This window comes from Drosophila navojoa, chromosome 5, assembly GCF_054131105.1.
Source record: "Drosophila navojoa isolate 15081-1374.11 chromosome 5, UAZ_NAV_1.0, whole genome shotgun sequence".
NCBI classification, from domain to species: domain Eukaryota; kingdom Metazoa; phylum Arthropoda; class Insecta; order Diptera; family Drosophilidae; genus Drosophila; species Drosophila navojoa.
Window position 1 is genome coordinate 14,589,632 of NC_142893.1, and position 12,802 is coordinate 14,602,433.

General features: G+C 40.1%; 2 protein-coding genes across 2 annotated transcripts; both read right to left on the reverse strand.

The window, feature by feature from the left end:
* Positions 1-45: 45 nt before the first annotated feature.
* On the reverse strand, positions 46-3,446 carry Rsph4a (Radial spoke head protein 4a). Its single transcript, XM_089262667.1, has 4 exons — positions 3,035-3,446; positions 2,773-2,965; positions 1,799-2,717; positions 46-852 (listed from the first exon to the last, which is right to left on the reverse strand). The coding sequence occupies exons 1-4, from the start codon at positions 3,358-3,360 to the stop codon at positions 143-145; spliced, it is 2,148 nt and encodes a 715-aa protein (XP_089118793.1). The 5' UTR covers positions 3,361-3,446; the 3' UTR covers positions 46-142.
* Positions 3,447-3,596: 150 nt separating this feature from the next.
* On the reverse strand, positions 3,597-12,761 carry enok (histone acetyltransferase enoki mushroom). Its single transcript, XM_089262666.1, has 7 exons — positions 12,641-12,761; positions 10,630-11,506; positions 10,475-10,558; positions 9,374-10,365; positions 8,792-9,011; positions 5,006-8,582; positions 3,597-4,943 (listed from the first exon to the last, which is right to left on the reverse strand). The coding sequence occupies exons 2-7, from the start codon at positions 11,487-11,489 to the stop codon at positions 3,741-3,743; spliced, it is 6,936 nt and encodes a 2,311-aa protein (XP_089118792.1). The 5' UTR covers positions 11,490-11,506; positions 12,641-12,761; the 3' UTR covers positions 3,597-3,740.
* Between the last annotated feature and the right edge of the window lie 41 nt (positions 12,762-12,802).

A 12,802-nucleotide genomic window follows, 5' to 3' on the forward strand; every position in this document is an offset into this window, starting at 1 on the left:
TTTAAGTATTTCTGTCTGCGTGTGTACTCTAAATGGAACTCTCCGTTAAATCCATAACTCTTTATTGACGACCCATTTGCGTATATTTGTGTGAACATTGGAAGACTAAGTGCTACAAGTAACCCATGTGATTTCAAGTGTCTTAAGCATCATTGTCATCGTTGTCGTAGTCGTCGATATCTTCGCCATCGTACTCATGCAGGCTTTCGCCGATATCGTCTTGTCTCTTCTGCTTACTCAACAGCCATTCGTTGTAGGCAATTTCGTCCTCAACCGAGGGATCAGTAGTCTCAATAAAATCGTCAATTGAATGTGGAAATTCTTCTTGAACAATGGGCAAGTGCTTAAATGGTATGTTGCGCCGGCAAAACTTATGTCCCCATCCCAAGTAAATGGATTCGCATGTGTTTTCGAATATAAAAGTGAATGCGCCAGGCCATATATTCGATTGCATAACCAAAACGCGCTCCTTTTGATTAGTATATCGGCTCGTGAAACGCACCAGCCATGGGACTACACAGTCCGGACTCATATCGCTGGCACATGATGTCAAAATATCCGGGCCTGTCTCTGGTTGATTGAAGCCTTCCATCATTTCCTCTTCTTCGCCCTCCTCCTCGCCATCGGCCTCCTCTTCTTCAACTTCTTCATCCATTTCCTCCATGAGTCGCATCTTCATATACATCGCCAGAGCTTTCTCTCGCTCCTTGCGGGCTTTTTCCTCATCGTACCAAACAATACGACCTTGATTTAAAATATTTGGTCTACAATGAACCCAGGCAACAGGAGTTGCTAGAGTTGCCAGGGGCTCTATTTCAAATCGTTCATTTTTTAAGAGCATAACATCATTATCTGAAAAGAGAGAGAGTTAATTGTGAAGTGAGATGGGCAGAAAAAATGATCGATTTGCTGTCTATGCCAGCCAATAATTATATAAATTATATATATTTAACATAGGAGCATCATGAGCAGAGAAATGAGCTAATACGAGTTAACTATGTGTATATGTGTGCATATATATTAGTTCATATGTCTGTGTGTGTGTCTGCCCCTCTCAGTCTGCCCATCACTCACTCTGTCTCTCTGTCTGCCTGCAAGGGACGAAGAACAACTTCCGAAGAGCATTCGAGTTGTCTGTGTGTATCCAGCAGTCTTCACTTCGTATTTAAAGGTAAAGCGAAGCTAGAATGCTGGCAGCGGCAGAGGGCGCTCCCATTGGTCAATATAAGCTCGACGGCATCGAGCCCTGGCTGACGTCGGGCTCTGCATTTGAGCGCGTCATAGTGCGTGAGTGAAAGGTGCCCTATATAAGGGGCAGCAGCTGCAGCATTTCTTCAGTAGCCCAGGCCTGCTGGGGGTCAATTGTACAGTGCAGTAAAGTGAAGTAAAGTGATGTGTGTGATTATTCAGCTAAGTATTAAGGACTTGGAGTAAATACTTAGAAGAAATTCTTACAGCAAATACTTGGAAGAAATTCTTAGAGGAAAACACTTGGAAGGCATTTTTAAAGGTAAACACTTAGAAGAAATTCTTACAGCAAATACATATAAGAAATTCTTACAGCAAATACTTAGAAGAAATTCTTTAGGGAAAACACTTATACGAAATTCATTAGAAATTCGGACAGCAAATACTTAGATGAAATTTTAGAGGAAATACTTAGCAGAAATGCTTAGAAGAAACTTTAGTTTACATGTTATTTTGACTGTTGTATTAGTGTGCCAGTTATGTTATCCAACTGAATTGGCTTAATTTGTATGAAATCAAGTAGGAGATGAGATCGATGCGAGTGGGTTACCTTGAATTGAATCCTCTTCGCCTTCATTGTAATTTTCTTCCTCTTCTTGCTCCTCCTCCTCGTCGTCCACGTTGACGCCATCAAATAGATCTTTTTCCTTCTTAGTCATGCGCCTATAATAACCTTGCGGTGCGATATGTGTGCTAGCCGTAATACGAGCAATTATGGCACGTAAATAATGTTTTTCCTTGCCGGGAAAGCATGGATACGATACGATACTAGACTCCAAGTCGCCAGTGAAGAACTTCTTGATTTGGCGAGAAACAACAATTTGCCGAGGTGTCACAATGGGTAATTCAATCCAATCATCATAGAGGTTGTTGACGACAAAGTATGAGTATCGATTGCAGCCCAGTCCCACAAATTCCGGTGGTATATCGTAGAACTCAATTTCCTCTGCCAAGGGCACTGGCGGAGCTTTTGGTGTCATCTTCTCCAAGTCCTCGGGTGAAAAATTCTCCCATCCATAAACTCCTGGAGTTAGCTCTGGGCCTATATGTGTGGGCAAAGGATTCGGCTCTTGATTCTTTCTCATCTTGAAAGGCAGTTGCATTTCGCGCATTTCCTCCTCCATCATTGTCAGGCGCGAGCTGATCTCCTCTCGAGTGAGAGAGGCTTCCACAATGTAGTACGAGGCCTTCAAGCCATTAATGCAGCCCCAAAATCGACATTGCATTATGGACGGATGGGTCTGCAGTCGGTTAATAGAGCTTGCCAATTGGAAAATATCATCTTTGCTGATTGTAAAGCCGCACTGGTTCCAAAAGAACTGCAGCTGCTCGACACGTTCATTGAAGGATACGAACAAGCGCATACTATCGTCAAGGTCTATTTGAAGCTCCCCATCGGCATATGTGTACGCCTCTTCGCCAAAGTCCTCATCCCCGCCGAGGTCAGAGCCTTCAGCATTATGTGGTAGCTAAATGACTAAATTGGATCATTTCTTGACATAGACCTATTTACAGCAAACTTACCTTTATTGAGTGCAAAATGCGCTTTGCGGGACGGAACATGCGACAGTCGGCAAAGACGGCGTTGGGGGGAAAGCGTTCCGGCACATGGAATTTCTGCTCGCGTACATTTCGACTGAACTCTTCAAAGAAATCAATAACATTCGGAGGACGTTCGTCAACGACGCGCTTAACTATGTCACTTAAATGATCGAATCTAGGAAATGTACAGGTAAAATGAGCTTTATTGTTTATCTAAATAGAGCTAAAAACTTTTCTCACTTACAGGTTATCTCCGCTCAATGTGCTGTATTGCTGCAAGATCGACTTGGCCACGCTCAGCTCGTAGCCAATGTGGGGCGGCTCATGGCCAGATGCTCTTTGGAATTGGGTGTTTGAATTGAAGGCGCCAATTGAGATTGTAGTAGAAGATGAAGTACTAGTGGATGTGATGATATTCGAGCACTTCGGCGATTCATCGTGATCTATAATGTCTTTATTGGCTATAAGTTCCTTTTCCTTCTTCGATATTATCTTCGGCGGTACTTCCGATTGCACCGATGAAGTCGAGTCAGTTGTACAATTTTGTAGGGATGCTAAATCATTATCCATGGTAATATAAACTTATTTTACTGGTCGTTATGGGTTTATTATATTGTATATCTAAGTGACTTTCAATAGAAAGCCCACATGTACAGTTTATTTTGTAAGAAATCTATAATGAACAAACTTATACTGTTATTGAAGGGTTTCTATTTAATAACTCAGCAGATCCTGCTATGCTTACATAGAGCTTACTTTATTTTACTCCCAAACAAATTATACAAGAAGTACCACACACACAACAGTTTATGATAAGTTACAAAGTCATAAATAAATAGATATTTATTAGTTTTATATTTGAATTCGCAGAAATTATATTTATTCACAACACAAGTAATACAGGAAAATATTATATTTGCATAATACTTTGTGTAAGATGACGATTTCTTTTATCTGCGTATTGACGGCAAGTATGGCGAGTACGTTGGATACATCGGATTGGGCTGCGTAGCTCGCTGTAACACGCACGCGTCCTGGTACTGAGATTGCATGTTCATTACGCCCATTTGCATCGGAATCTGAGAATTGGGATATTCGCCGCCCGAACTGTACGCCGTGGCAGGTGGACTCTGCTGCGGCGACATTCGATAGGTATTGATGGCGTTATAGTGCGACATCAGATTGGGGCTGATGTGGACATTCGCCGTGCGGTTGTTCGAACTGCCGCTGATTGCCGCCGAAGTATGCTGAATGGGAGCAGATGGTGTGTTTCGAGTGTTCCTGTTAGTGTTCTGCGTCGATGTGCTCGGCGTGATGTTCATGTTGCTTGCATAATATTTATGATATTGTAGGGGAGTTACTTGTGTCTGTAGCATATTGGGTGGCGTCGAAACGTTCCTGTTTTGCATTATCAAATGCGGTGGTGGTGTCATTGAATTGGGTGGAATTGGATGGTGCGGCGATGGTGCTAAATTCGATTGTGCTCCCGGGGACGTATTACATGGCTGAGATTCAAGGCAATTAGTAAGCTGCTGGAGTTTCGAAAGACTACATAAATGACCGACTACAGCTGGTGTCGTTCCCCCACTGTTCGATGATATGGACTGATCATTATTAGCTATGGAAGATGGGGGCCCTAACGTAGTTGACACTGGTATACGAGATGCGTTCGATACGATTTCATTGGATGGCATATTATTTTGTAAATAAAAGTTATTTACAGCACAAGCGGACGAGGGTTGTTCAATGCGTTGATGAGAGTTCGGTAGCGAATGAACTGAGCTATTCAAGGACATTCGTTGTTGAATGACAGCCGGCATACCGACTATGTCATAGTTTGATGGATTAGTTGAAAAGTTTTGACTAATCTGCGGAATAGGTATGTAGTCCAAGGGCTGCATATTCTGCTGATGTCCGTGCTGACCTCCCGATTGCGCAAACTGCAAGCTGCCAATGCCATCCTGCTGCTGTGCCTTCGATATATTCGAAACAGTACTCTGAGAGTGTTGATGGTGAGTATTTTGCGTAGCTCCGCCAGTCGCGACTTTAGCGTCCCGTTGCTGAGAATTATTTGATGAATTACTATTGCGAATTTGCTTGGGCGTCGGTTCTCGGTGTGATGCACTCGGGGAACTCGCAACAATATCCGTCTGCTAAAGGACACAAGATCTGTCATTAGTCTGTAATTGTAGAATTAATAATTAATTAATGTTACCTGTTGTTGTTGTACGGCTAGTTTCCTATTTTGGTGCTGGTGCTGGGCATTGCCGATGATGTTTAAATTGGGCGAGCCTTCTGGTGTTAAATTCATATTGATGTTGCTCTGCTGCTGGATATGTGAGTTCTGGATGGACATGTGCATGGGCGTCGTGGCCGACTGATTTTGCATGGAGCAATCGGAGAACTGTCTGTGCATGAGTCCATTGCTGTTTTCCGATCCATGATTGACGGCACTGCCAATGCTTGCTGGCGAGTCCATATTGATTTGCACATTAATCCCGCAGTCATAGTGCTGCTGTATGGGTGCATTGTTCGAGGCCGACTCTGAGTTGTACGGCATATTGGTATTAACATCAGATTGGCCGCTGACTTGCAAATTTGAATGGTTATTGACCGACTGCAGAATCGGCTGAGTTACTTTAATCTTATCGTCTCGTGCGGCGCCCAGAGCTATGTTGCCACTGTGCTCCGATTTCTGCTTTGTGGGCGCGGCAGACGGCTCGCGGCTCAAAGAACTCGATAGCAGAATTCCCGACTCCCCTTGGTTTGCATTCGCGTGTCTGGCTATAGCTGGGTTCTGAGCATTGTCTATGGCCTTGATTTGCTGGCCATGATCCGTTGCCTTGAATTGTTTTTGCTGGTTGGAGCACTTCTGGTCATAAAGGTTGGCCTGGTTGACATTGTATTCGTTACAGTTGAGTGCATGGCCGTCGTCCCTTGCCGTGTTGCCAGCGCTAATGTTGGCTGCTGCTGCTGCTTTCGCCAACTCCTCCTTTTTGCCGCTTATCTTTCGATCAACCTTCTGCTTGTCCTTGGGGTGGTGCATCTGGTGATGGGCTTGCATTGCCAGGTTCGCCGACTGGTACAAGTTCTGTGTGAAGTTGTGTGTGTAGGCCATTGTTGTTGCCAGGTCCTTGTGGAATTGTTTCTGACCCTTGGGGGTGGCGGGATTACACAGATTGTAGCTGTAATAGTCCCATTGCCAATACTGCGAAGTGTGATGGTAGTTGGGCATTTGATTGATGGGGAACTGGGAGGTCAAAGAGTTTTGCAGCTGGGGATGTTCGTTGTTTTTCAGTTGATGTTTATCCCGTATTGGCAATGAGGACGATGGGACGCGCACATTGGGCTTTTCCTCTTCTTTCACTTGCAGCAATTGGGCCGGTTTATTTGCGTCCTTATCTGGAACATTCATTTTACCCGCGTTTGGAGCATCTGGTTTTTTACATAACGCATGGTTATTGCTATTGTCGGTCCTCGGTACTGATGTTTCCAAGGCCGCCTTTTTATTATTTATTTTCTGCTTTGTATCAACCTCTGGCACAAGCGGCACCTCTGTCTTCAATGGCATCAGCTTTTCGTTTGCGGTATTTACCTTGTCAGCTTCAGTATTCAATTGCCGAGTGCATTTAACAGCAATAGGAGGAGCTTCAGGAATCTTCGTTTCCACTTGCTCAGGCATAACGCAGGGCTTACTCTCTACTTTAGTCTCTTTAGTATCCGAGTTTTTTGTGGCCACTGCTTCCACGGGCTTTGGGATAGTAGAGACTGGAGCGGCTACTGGAGTGGGCGCTGCTACAGCCACCTTCTCTGTGGGAATAGGTGCCTCATCAGGTTTTATGGGTTTTTCGTCTGAGCTCTTAATTATTGGATCATTGATTGGCTCCAACTTTTCTAATTTTTCCAACTTTTCTTCATTCACAATAGGAGCTGTCTCAGCACACTCCACTACTGGTGCAACTTTTGCGTTTTCAGGAGCAGCCGTGGAATTAGTGGGAACTTTTTCTTCGATTTCCATTTCCACAGGAGTCACGATGCTGGACTCTTTTTGAGGCTCGATGGTTTCCTTAACTGGGATTTGGACTTTCGACTCGTTGTTCGATACGCTTTCAACTACCATTTCAGTTTCAGTTGGCTTCGGCTCAACTTTGCACTCTGGAGGTGTATTCTCAGTAGGCTTTATTTCAAACGGAGTGGTCTCGGAAAATAATGCCTTCTTAGTTTTCTTTGCGACGGCATCGTAGACTTGCTCCGCGCAGTATTCATTTGGGGTCTTTTCTTTTTCAACTGCTTGGGGCTCTGGCTCGGTTTCCTGCTTATCCTGAATGAGTTTCTTCACTTCGGAGTTTTCGCTCTCGTTCAATGGAATCTTATTACAATTTTGAGCTGCAGCTTTACTTTCTTCATCGCGCTTTCCGTTTGATTTTTTACCTCGCAGCTTGGGCACAATATTAACGGGCTTCGTAACACTCACATCCTGGACAGTAGCTCGTTGCAAGACGGAACTTTTATCTAAAGTTTCCTTAGCATTCTGTTGGTCGGTTTGACTCGGAACAGTATGTTCCACATGATCAACATTATTATCTCGCTCAAAATGTTTCCTTTTGTTGGTGTGAGGAATACTGTCCTTTCGCTTAGCTAGACGCTGCGCTCGCTTGGTCAACATATTGAATTCGGACGACTCTGATGACTTCTTAGAATATTTGCTGTCAGAAGAATCGGAGTTTTCAGTTATTTCTTCGAAGGCACGTTTACATCTTTTTGCTTCAGTTTGTGGCAATTGTGTAGACTCCGAGTGTGAGTCCTTTTTAATGTGACTTATCTTATCTGCACTCTCACTGGTCGGCTTAAATGTTTTGAGTGAATCTTTTTCCTTATACGATTCAGTCGTTGAATTTGCTGGAGGCTTTGCAGTTTCGTCTGGTTTGCTTTTACAAAAATCATCATCTGATGTTTCCATATATTGATGGCTCAAGTATTCACGGTTAGATATTGGTTTTATATTAAAATTTGGTGATTTTGAAATCGACATTAACGGACTCCATCGGAGACAATCGGCTTCAATAAATATTCGTGTCTTGCTCTGGGCTCTCTTTTTATGATGTTGCAAAACCTTTTTCCAATCTATTTTCACATTGATTTGGTATCTTATGTCGCCGTCATTTTTTCTTAGCTTAATGAAGTTTAACAACTCAAATGCCAAAGCAATATCAGAAATAGCTAAGCCCGTTTTTATGGCTATATCTTTAAATGTTATTGTCTGATTATTTCGGTACTTATACAAGTACTCGAGTACAACCGATTTCCAGTATGAGAAGTACGAAAGACGTCCAAGATCCGAGAGTGGTTTCTCTGGAGTGCCCAGCTGTCCCTCTTCCCGGCTAAGCAAATAGCTAAAGTCAATCAAAAATCGTCCATATCCTTGCCTCTGATATTGAGGCAATGTCAGAATACATGATACATTGTACTTTTGCGAACAGTGTTTCTCCTTCGAAAAATATCCAACCAGATGACAGCCAACCTGATCATTTTTAGTCAATATGTAAAATAGAAAGGGCTCCACATCATAGTAAAGGGTTTTGTGATCCAAAAAGAACTTTGCCAGCAGGCATAAATTTTGACAGTAAATTTTGTTAACATTCCCATCCACTTCAAAAACAGATATATCGCCTTGACGGAAGATCTCAGTTCCAGGCGGTTGCTTCCAAATACACTTATTTTGATGTCTATCCAATACTGATCGACTTTTTGTATACTTTAGGCAGAATTCGCACAAGTAGAGTTTTGCCAACCTAAAATGACAGAATGAGACATAATTATCATTATAATGTTGTAATAAAAAAGTTTAAAATGTTTTAAATTTCATAAAAATGGATCTTAGCCAATTTAAAACTATATACATAAAGATTTGCCAACTTGATATTTCTATTTTATTTTTTGTATTTCAATTGGTTGAGTTGGTTTGGAATATATACAAAATAATAATAGTTTAGGAATTTACCTAGCGTACTCCTGTGGAAATGGACTTGAGTACCATGTTTCAATGTTCCATTTTCCAATTTCAATTGATTTGGGACTTTGTCCACAGTGAATCAAAGAATTACTTTTCTCAAGAGGCGTTTCGGAATGGTTTGCAGAAACTTTAAGAACAGCTTTTTGCAACACTTCTTGATATATGTTAACATCAAATTGATTCACGCCAGGTGGTAGATGTTGATTTTCTATAAGTAAAAAATGTATTATTTAATTGAGTCCACATTTTCTTTTAACATCTATTTAAATAGGAACTTTTTGTGTTTGGCATTCAAGCAAACTTAATTAATATGAATAGAGGCTGTATAGTTAAAAAGATCTGAATACTTTGCCTTGCTTGTAAAAGGTATTTTTATAGAACAAATTTGTAGAATAAGGCATTGGCAAACCCTTAAGTTATAATTGTTTCTTTAGGTAGTTAGCTGTAGTTAGCTTTTTCAAAAATTAAGCAAACTATAAAATTGTAATTATTGGCACTATCTTAACAGTCAAATGAAGCATTTATATAATTATAATTACATATATGACATTATATTAACTTTCAACATACCAAACAATTTAGTCGGGCCAACTGTCTCAATGTTTTCATCCGCAGGATTTCCTATACAATTGAAGCCCGTATTATTGCTCAGACTTGACTCGGTTGGCTTCTTCCGTGACTCTGGAAAATGTTCTTGGTCCTCAATCATGCGAAATTTCAATACAGTTTCTTTGGTAAGATATGGAATATCATCATCAGTTTTCGTGTATAACTTTGTGGATTCCAGTGGCATCGATTTTAAGATAACTGTTCTCTTTTTCTCCACATTTCCATTACTTCGCTTGATTGGTAAAGTACCGTTCACAACATTATCAGACTTATCCGATACGTATTTGTTAGGTTTATTTGCATCGATTGCTTGATTAGCAACAGATTGGTTTGGATAGCTCATGGTCTTAAAATTCTTGATATATTTGTCATCGACTGGATTCTTAGCAACGGCAGCAAATCCCCAATTTTCCGAGGATGCGTCAACTAAACTATTTGCGTCATTGGACGATGATCGGAAATCAATGTTCTTTTCGTTTTCAAATATATTCTCTTTAAATGTACTCTTGTCCGTGTCATAGTCCTCCTCATCATTGTCGTCATCGCACTCAGAGCTATCACTCGAGCTATCGCTTGAGTCTGATTCAGAGCTGGAGGAAGTGCATGAATCGGACGACGTGCTCTCATCTTGGTCATCGCACGCAGCATTCTTGTCATCGTCATCATCCTCATCATCGTCGCTCTCGCTTGAAGTAGTCGTAGATGATAAGTCCGAATATGTGCGCTTTCGACTGATTTGATTAATGATCGTATCGCGATATATCTTTTTCTGTTTCATCTGAGCATCATAATTATTAACCACAATGCTATTTTTCTTTCTCTGCTTGTGGCCGGCAACATTGTTTGCACATTCTTGGGACGTTGATGGATTTTCTAGTCGCTCTTCTCTTTTAATCATCTGCCGTTTGCAGTTGGAATGTGGTTTTTGTGAGGCACTCGAATACGAGATATTTCTGCAAAAGAGAAACAAAATATAGTCTTATGTTATAGATATAGTTTAGACTAGACTTGACAGCCATAGTTCTTGGGAATATTAATAAACATAATTATACTTAAGATTACCTCTCATTTTCATGCTCCTGTTTTATGTTTGTTGCTTCCCTTTTCAACGATTTTGGGTGATCAACGTTTAGGCACGATTTGCATCTGAAATGAGAATAGTTTTTTAAATTTATATATGATATTAATTATAAAATATTTATTATCTTTTTACTTACCGATAGGGATGCTTGGGTTTTTTGTCTGGTATCGTATCGAGGCACGTTAGATGGAAATGGTTTTTGCACGCGAAACACTGCAAAAGACACGGGCCGCGATTACGCATTTTACATACAACGCAATCGGCACATTTCTGACAGTTCCATAAAGATCCTTTAGTCACAAGCATATAGAGCAGCACATAGGATTGTGATTTGCATTTGCCGGCAATGTTTGCACATGTCGTGTGCAATGATATTCCACATTGTTTGCAGGAACTGAGCGGTTCTGGAATGCCATTAAGATTTTTCTGTGAGTTTCCGGAGCAATGTGTACAGGTTTCTTCTCCTTTGATAAGTATTTCAGTTTCCGGTGCAGATTTGCGGGGCGTTGTTAGCGATTTACCCTTCTTGTACAACTTTCCCTCCTGTATTAGGAAGCCAGTGTCGACGGCTTTCTTTATGGATGCCTTAATTACAGCTTTGAAATCAACATTGGGCGAAAGATCAATGCAATTAAATTTTTGAATATAGTTTTCTATATTTTTGATTGTCGATCCCTCGCATTCTCCCAAATCATTTACGGCTTTAGCTACCACTTTGTAAAGATTTGTTGTTTTATCGACTTTTATTCTCCTCTTCGCCATCGGCGCTTTATAAGAATGTAATCCCTTATTATAGACTTTGATAACGGAGCCAGAATCCACGGCTTTCTCCAACTTTTCAGCCACAATATCTTCATGGAACTTGTGATGTGTACCAATCGCCTGACATATTCTCTGAACGCTCGGCCTTTGCTTTTGAGACCGGATCTTGGATATTGCGTCAAGTATCCATTGCTTCCAGGTATCCATACTGATCTCATGGGCGGATTCCCTCATTTTGCTCAAGTTTTTCTCTGCCTGAGAATTTAAATAATTATAAGATAACTTTTCTGCGAGTGTAAATTTGATCAAATTTGTAGGTGGATAGATGTAAATTGATAATTAAGGTATTAAAATAGATCAGAGTGATCATACCTATGGGCAGGCCAAGATCGAATCAGCTCATTAGAAATACATTTATATATAGCCTTGTAATTTAATGTCATTCATGTCACCCAGCGACATCCAATTTATTTTCTTTTGCTTGGCTTCATTTCTACTTATTGGTTAACAAACTCTGAATAATTCGCATTAGGTTAACAGAATAGATTATCGTTCATATTTAATAATTCTGTATTATTAGTTGCTTCGGTAATTATTATTGACTTTAATTTAGCCTAATTCTTTGTTTTTAATAACATAATAATATAGATATAATTTTTCATTGTGCCGGTAATTGTCGAGTTTAAATAGGCTCATATAATAACACAGGTGGCTCTGTGTAAACAAAGTACAAACTGAGGAACAACAGATACATAAATTCAAAGCCGTGCATTAATTTTGAGACACCAACAATTTATTGAATGCGAAAACAGGATATTATTATTCATATGTGAAGGGAAAATTAGCATGTAAAAAGTATATATTAAAGCATATATTAAAGTATATTTGTTATAAAAACAAGCATTTTTTCTGAAGTTGTATAATTTCTTGTCCATATTGACACTGCAGAATTTTGACATCTAGCTTTGCATTTATTTATTGTATGTAGTTTGCTTCGTGGTTATTTCACGTATTAACCAGCTACAAAATTAGCGCTCGGCTTTTTCTTACGGAATAATATTCATACTGCTCTCAAGCCTTTGTCAATTAAATTCCAAATTGTTTTTCACTTATTTAATTTCTTTATTTAAAAATCATTAATTACATTCATATTTGTTTGACTTTATTTCTTTAAGCAGTTTCAAAGATCTGCATGCGTTTGTATGTACATATATACTCCAAAATATATATGTATGTAAATACATAAGTATGTAACTTCCAATAGGTCTCAATTTTTATTTAAAAATACTGAAGCACACACGATTATCATGTTTTAACAGTGTTTACATGCACTACCGCTTGCCAAATACACTAGAGGCATTATTTTCGATGCATTGCCATGCCACTTACACGTTATTTATTCTCAATGTATAATTTATTAGTTCACAAAAGAATTTTATTTGCTACTAATTATCGGTTTTGCAAGAGTGCACTATTAATTCCACGAAAATTAAGTGAAAACTACAAGAAGCAATATGCGTTATTGAAACGACCGAATGGAACACATA

Excerpts from the sequence above, each read along its gene's own strand:
- enok (XM_089262666.1), bottom strand. The coding sequence starts at position 11,489 with ATGAGGGAATCCGCCCATGAGATCAGTATGGATACCTGGAAGCAATGG. Across the intron at positions 10,366-10,474 it reads CAGGAGCATGAAAATGAGAG|AAATATCTCGTATTCGAGTG; the intron begins GTAATCTTAAGT and ends TCTCTTTTGCAG. Across the intron at positions 8,583-8,791 it reads TTTCCACAGGAGTACGCTAG|GTTGGCAAAACTCTACTTGT; the intron begins GTAAATTCCTAA and ends CTGTCATTTTAG.
- Rsph4a (XM_089262667.1), bottom strand. The coding sequence starts at position 3,360 with ATGGATAATGATTTAGCATCCCTACAAAATTGTACAACTGACTCGACT. Across the intron at positions 2,966-3,034 it reads ACATTGAGCGGAGATAACCT|ATTCGATCATTTAAGTGACA; the intron begins GTAAGTGAGAAA and ends TACATTTCCTAG. Across the intron at positions 2,718-2,772 it reads GCATTTTGCACTCAATAAAG|CTACCACATAATGCTGAAGG; the intron begins GTAAGTTTGCTG and ends TTAGTCATTTAG.